This window comes from Nicotiana sylvestris, chromosome 4 (genome assembly GCF_000393655.2).
Source record: "Nicotiana sylvestris chromosome 4, ASM39365v2, whole genome shotgun sequence".
In the NCBI taxonomy this organism is placed as follows: Eukaryota; Viridiplantae; Streptophyta; class Magnoliopsida; order Solanales; family Solanaceae; genus Nicotiana; species Nicotiana sylvestris.
Genome location: NC_091060.1, coordinates 52,882,002 through 52,889,096, shown reverse-complemented (window position 1 = coordinate 52,889,096; position 7,095 = coordinate 52,882,002). Strand labels below are relative to the sequence as shown.

Below are 7,095 nucleotides of genomic sequence, written 5' to 3'. Positions count from 1 at the left end.
TATAAAAAATGCGTAGATTTGAACCCAAAATTTTTTAAAATAAAAATATAATGAATCGGTGTTAAAGATCTTAGAAATTAACCCCATAAAGCTTAAATCGTGAACCCATCTCTGTATAATACTATCTTATTCTCCTCAGTGCTGTTAACTTTTACATCTACAACCTAAAATTTCTACCTACATTTTACAGCACATGATTCAGGTATACTCTATACGATATTAGGATCAATTTGCCATAGTTATTCATACTTACACAGTTTAAAGGAAACTGAACTAAGGTAAGGATGACAATGCTCAAGTTTTCATAAAATGAATCCACATTGAAGAATTAAAAGAAAAAGTGAGGAAAAAAGTCACAGTTATTGCTGTGTATGTTGTATTCTATGAACTTGATTCCCTCAACACTGCGCGAAAGGCAGTGTATCGCCATTGTTTGTGGTCACAGAAAGGGAGAAGGGTTTGGTTTTATAACTATATGCTTAAGAGGGTGAGCGACGTCGCTACCTCCAGCATGCTTGACAAACTCGGCTGGCGAGAGAAAACTTCCATGACACACGCACATGATTCTAATGTCTTCCCCCTTACCATACTTGTATAATATTCCATCTATTCTTCTCCCACTAGGACCATCTCCTTTTGTGAAAACACATGGCATATCCCCCAACGCGTTTGCTCCAGTTTCCTGCACTTGACTCTTTGTCTTATCAAGCTTGTTACATGGACTTTCCATCTCATCTCTCGGTTTTCTGCTTCCGATAACTCTCATTTTTGACCCCGAGGAACCAATTTCTTGACCACATCCATCTTGTAATGACTGGATACTAGGAGGGCTCGCCTCAGCCGACCCTGAAAGGCATAATGGAATATATAAATGGCATGTATATGCATGCACACTTTTCTGCCTGAGCATTTATTAACTCCAGAACTTAGTTGAGGTTATCTGACCACCTCAAGAAAGATAATGCATGAACAGACACACGAACAAACTAATGAACAAGCAACCTTACAAGACTTCGAAAGGTACTGGCGCCATAAATATAAAAAACCATAAATGGTTACTGATATATAGAGAATGAGAATGTATATCAGCTCAGCTCAGCTCCGCCCATCACACCAACCATTACCTCCTTTCTAAAATAGAAGCACCAGCTAGCATTGCATGAATACCCTCAAAACCAGATACGTCCAGACACATTATGATTCTCTAAGATGTATGCTTAAACTGGAAAAGCATAATTCAGCAGTTAAGCCATAAAAATATACTTAGAAAGAAACCATAAGATAGAAACATAAGGAAAAAAAGAATAGAAGAACGTGACTGTCGGCAGGGAATTCATGCAAAACAAGCATGTGGAACTATATCACAACGGACAACCAATATTTTGCACCTAATTGAATAGCAGAGTGATTTGCACTACTGAATCTAAAACCAATATAGCTGCAAATTCCATTGTTAGATGAGACTCTTTAGGAGCTGGCTGAAACCTGGCGCATTTACAAACGTTTAACATTTTGTTTGATATGATGAAGGAACAACAATAGCACGAGCGTCCAGCCTGTTGGAAGCCTATTGAACTGCTCATTCTTATATCTTTTGACTAAACCTAAGAGCGTAAACATGTTGTCTCCAAAGGTGCAAGCCAAAAGAATAGGACTGGAAGTTGATAGCCTAATGAATAGTTATATATATATCCATAAAAGGAAATCATGTACTTTTACAAGTTAAGGATGCCATGATTGTAAATACATTTTGTTTGCTAGCATTACGATTGTGAACAATCTGTTCAAAAACATACAAATCAGTGGTTTCTGCTAATCAACAACTACCACGCAAGTTCATTATAATGTGATTTCATATAGCCAGAAATAAAGGCCACATAGGGACAGAAGAGAGGAAGAAATAGGTATATGAGTCAAAAGAGGTATGCCAGCTCATATTGAGTGCCTCTACGGACATAAGATGAGCAAGTAGCTAAGTAGAGGAAGCAAGAAGCTATCCGGTCCTCTTCCTTCATTCTTGACATAAATATTGTAATTTCAGGAAATTGTATACTTGATGTAGAAATTAACAATAGATGGATATTGTATATCCGACATGGAAATAAATTAAGGATCGGAATTGTATTCTGATCCAAAATCTCTGAAGTAAACTTAGTTTAATAATGGCTCTTGGGAAGTTTCCCAATCAGATGAAGCCCATCATAAACAACTTTTCCAACATTCTAAGCATCCAAAAGGTTGTATACATGATTAGGAAAAAAAGCTATAGAAGTTTTCAACCATTTTACGTGATTTTCAAATTTTTAAGTAAGACAACAGCAAACTTATCGAATACAACAATCATATATGATTAGAGCTCCTTTCAAGCATATTCCCACTTTAATTGCAAATAGCTCATTCAGGTTTGGTCAGCAGCACAAGAGTAATACCTTGATCAGACCTTATTAAATAACTTGTTCAATGCATATTTTCTAAAACGAAAAATCCAGAAGAGAGCATTTCACAGTAATTTCCATCAAGAAAATGAATAGTCTCAGCCATAATAATGTTATTCGATTAATGCCTATATAATGCGAAAGCTTTGTATGACAAGTATAATAAGAAACCTAATGATTGTGATCACCTTAGAACACATCATGCAAAATGATAACAAATACAGTGACTGGAACTTTTGGCCTGAAAAAGCTCTGGCAGAGAAATGACAGAAGGTTGAAGTTTGTCAGCACCTATATTAACTACTAACTTCTCCTCTACTCAACAATGTAAACCTGTTTCAACAAATGAATATTTTCCATCAATGGAAGCAGCGCAATTTCATTTTTCTATTTAGTCCATTATCGTGGTTTACATTTTAAAAGAAAATATCAGAAAGCAACTTTAATAAATTCCTCTTTTCTAGCATTTTATGTGACCTCCAATTCCCTGTTTGTATGATGAGAAACTTTTGAATCTTGTCATTCCTCAATTAGCATGCATGTCACAACACTTAAAAGGTATGGAAGATATATGAATCTATCATTGGACAATACAAACACAAATGGTCTAATTTGTATGCTCAATAGAGAGCAGTGCCGGCCCAAGGGGGAGGCAGCTAAAGCAATTGCTTTAGGCCCCCCTAGTTGAAGGCCCCAATTTTATTATTAGTTAATTTTATATTATTAAAATTATTATAAAAAGATACTAGATTTATGTTTTTTTCTTTTTGGATATAGAAGTTCTTTAGAAAAAATAGAGGTTATTAGGATAAATACTTGAATTTTATTAATAAACATACAATGGCAAAATAACAGTTTGATGATGACATTGATAATAAAAAAAATAAAAGCAAAATCTCTTGTAATATCTTTTAAAGTAAATTATTTCCTATAAAGAGTAGATCAAGTCATTTTTCTTAATTCAAATCACCTTGAACTATTTCAAATGTATAAAATTATTTAAAATCTACTTTAGTAGTAAAAATTACGATCATTACATGCTGGGAACTTATAAAAATGTTTTCTTAACCGCGATTATTTCTTATAAAAAGAATTCGAAACCTTGGTGAGTAGAGTTACTATATATCTTTAATGGTGGAAGCTAGAGGTAAACGAGTGAAGGGCCAAATTGGTTAGGCAGAGAAAATGGTGGAAAATTCCTGGTTGCATATAGTGGACCATATGGAGGAAAAGAAACACAAAATGTTTTTATGGGATTAGTAGCTCCATTCAGAAAATCAAGATGAATTGCCTATTTTTGTTTTTATTTTTGCATAAAAAGATTTTGTAGATGATGTATAATCATTGTTAGGCATCATAGAGTCCTTGTAAGAAGAACAAGGAAATATTTTGTATTTTGTTTTTTGTAATCTGTAAAGATGGATCTTAGCACAACCTTTGTGCTAAGGATATGAAACACTGATACGATTCTCAAAAAAAAAAAAAATCTTAGTGAAGATTGGTGCATGTGCAATAGGTAATGTGTTATGTCACAAACAAACTCATAAAACTTAAAAGCTCAAAAACTATTAGAACTCAGTAGCCATGTAGAGCAACTTCAGCATAAAGAAAATTTACCATATCGAAAGGTTACCTAAGTCAATGCCGAATGCACTAAGGTTACCTACAAATTCTTAACCAGCCAACTATCTAACTTGTCAAGAAATTTTCCACCTACTGGTGATAGGGATTTATGTTGCTTATTGCTGATTTTTTTCTTTTGTCACGCCATGTGAAAAAGAGACGGATCCAGGATTTGAGGTTTATGGGTTCCTACCTTAATTTCAAATTAATATGCAATAATAACTGGGTTCACAGTCAGATATTTACCAATATTTAATGAATTTCTTAATATAACTACAGGGTCTACGCAAGAGTTACTGGGTTCCCAGGAACCCGTAGTCTATGCATTAGGTCCGCCCCTGATGTGAAAGAGTGCCTCCTCCTCCTAAAGTTAACTAAGAGACGGAAAGGCTAACCCAACTCTCTAATGTTATTCTCCTTTTGTGTCATTTTATAGAACTATATTTGAATGCACACTGAGTCTAAAATGTCAAGCTGATATAAACATTAAATTATTCATAGTGAAAGAAACATTAAAACAATGATTTAAAAACATCAAATTATGATATGAATGTTTAAAAGTTTATAAGAATCTTGAAATTTATACACAATAATATCACTAGCTGAGTGGTGCAACATACTTGGGGGTGTCCCAAATGGTAAGAATTTCATATAAATTGGGACAGACGGAATACATCCTTATAATATTTCAAAGTTAAAAATCAAAATAATTGCTATTTAATGCAATGAGCACGGTCAGGATCACTCTTTGGAATAAATCATTTTATAAATATTTCTAACCTACTAGATTAACACCAAGCAACCATGAGAATTAAAAGAAAAAAGTATATTCAATGAGCTTAGTTTGGTTTATCAACCACACCAACATTTATTATCTTAAGCATTTCCAACCGCATCTGTTTTGGTACATTAGCTTTTTTCCTGCTCTTTTCAATTTCCAAAAGCCACCTACCTAGACAAGTACAGTAGTAACAATACTTAAAAGTGTTTGCCAGACTAAGTACCTCTAAATAGTCAAACATTCAATACAATACCTAAGGTGGCACTAATAGAAGGAATTAGTTTGATAAACATACTATTGAATCAAGAACGTGGCAAATGGCAATTAAAAAAAAAACACATGCATGTGAATGTGAATACAGATAAAGCAAAAGCCAAAAAATCTGGAAGATCTTAACAGCAGGCTTTCAACAAGAAGCACTAAGACTTTTTCCACCACCTCATAAAATAAAAGAAAAATGAAAATGTCCTACTACAGTAATTTAACATGTGATAACACGCTTACTGAGCCAAAAATAGACTACTCATAGAAGGATCAAGAATTGTTCAATACCAAAGTAAAAAAGTGCATGTGCTCTACTTTGTTAAAAATTACTACTATTAACGTGGAACAGGAATTTCAAGGTTATGGATTCGTAATCGACATATTTAATAAATTTTTTAAACAAATACAAGGTTCGAACCAAAGGCTGCGGGTAACCGCTCCCGACACTCTAGCTACCCCCAAATTGTCTTATACTCAACTCCAAATAATTTGATTGATCCATCAAAGTTGTAGGAAGAGCAAACAATAGCAACAAGAAGCACATCATAATGAATAAGTAAAACTAACATTATAGTATATATAAGTTAAACTCGTAGAAAAATTGTTGTACCTTGTGCAGGTTTACTTTCCAATTCAGAAATACTAGAAGAATTCCCACCTTGAGATTCCATTGATTCCTGTGATGCTGGTTTTCCAAGCCCTTGCATTTTATTACCCAAATAACTTCCTTTCCCTTTTGTCATTGCCCCAAAAGCAGCCAATGTTGGCAACCCACAACTAAACTTTTTTGCAGTAGCCAAATACTGTTCCCTCTCCAATTTTCTTCCTCTCAATTTCATCTCAATCCCTCTCTTTTCATCTCCTCCTCCTTTATTATCACCCCTTAAATTCCTTTGTACTTTCTCTGACCTTCTTCTCTTAGCTTGCATCCTTCTCAAACTCTGCAATTCTTTCCTTTTCCTCCATTCTGCCTCAGTTTCCACTGGCAATGAAGAAGTTCTAACCAAGCTGCTATGATTATAAGATACTTGTGGTGATGATGATGATGAATTCAGTGCATCATCATCTTTAACTGTTGGTAAAATAGCAGCTATAGAAGAAGACCTTACTAATGAAGTTTTGTCAACACCAAATCTACCTCCTAATGACAAACCAAGATTCAACTCATCTTCATTTATATCCTCAAGTTCAGATTTTTCTGAAGTAGTAGTGCCCAAAAATCTTTGCAATAAGTCCCTTGAAAATCTGCTTGTGTCCAATGAAAGATTCTCCATCCTCCTCTCATCTGCATCACCCATGTCAAAACCATATAAACCCCACCACAAAATAACTACACTATCTAACTTAACTATTTTCACATGTAGATGCATTTTTAAATGTTCCATGCTCAAATTTAAGCACACCCAAATGGAAAAATCTGATCTTTAAGTTCATATTAGCTTAGACTAAGCTTCAAGATTAAGTCTTTAGCACCCAATTTAAAGAAAACCTCAGCAACAATAAAAGAGCGATTCCACAATAACTATAAAAATCAACCAAAGATGTTAAAAATGGAGAAGCAAAAACAATCAAGTTATGCTCGAGAAAAAGGGCGGTGAAAAAATCAAGAAAACATGAAGAACAGGAAATGGAAGAGGGAGGGAATAATAATGAAACAAATTAATGAGAAGTTGGGAAAAAGAAAGGAAAATGGGGCATGGATTTTGAGTGTGGAGGGGACAAAGAAAGTACTTTGCAAAGGACAAGTGGCTGAAATGAGAAAGGGTGTAGGGCGACACGTGGGTATGACTGAATAGCCCCTTTTTGGTGGTGTCTCTAATGAAAGAGTTCGATGTTTAATTAGGAATTATTTAGATGTGGTCACTCACATATGAAACTTTTCTATTGGGACCAATAATTTAAGTTTGATTGATTATATAAATAGTTGTAGAGACACCATTCTTTTTGAAATATTAATTTGAACCCATGTTCTTTTTTGGATTGTACTTTTAG

At 34.3% G+C, this 7,095-nt stretch overlaps 1 protein-coding gene across 2 annotated transcripts; it reads right to left on the bottom strand.

Annotated features, from left to right (window-relative positions):
• Positions 1-257: 257 nt before the first annotated feature.
• Positions 258-6,778, bottom strand: LOC104212552 (ninja-family protein AFP3-like). Of its 2 annotated transcripts, none has more exons than XM_009761851.2 (2): positions 5,714-6,778; positions 258-846 (listed from the first exon to the last, which is right to left on the bottom strand). In XM_009761851.2, exons 1-2 carry the CDS (start codon positions 6,486-6,488, stop codon positions 440-442), a joined length of 1,182 nt encoding a protein of 393 aa, XP_009760153.1. In that variant the 5' UTR covers positions 6,489-6,778; the 3' UTR covers positions 258-439. The 2 variants fall into 2 exon arrangements, with proteins under 2 accessions (XP_009760153.1, XP_009760154.1); XM_009761852.2 differs by having other exon boundaries at positions 5,762-6,775.
• Positions 6,779-7,095: the final 317 nt, after the last annotated feature.

Coding starts and splice junctions, on each gene's coding strand:
- LOC104212552 (XM_009761851.2), bottom strand. CDS start 6,488: ATGGAACATTTAAAAATGCATCTACATGTGAAAATAGTTAAGTTAGAT. Junction 847..5,713: donor GGAAAGTAAACCTGCACAAG/GTACAACAATTT, acceptor TATGCCTTTCAG/GGTCGGCTGAGGCGAGCCCT.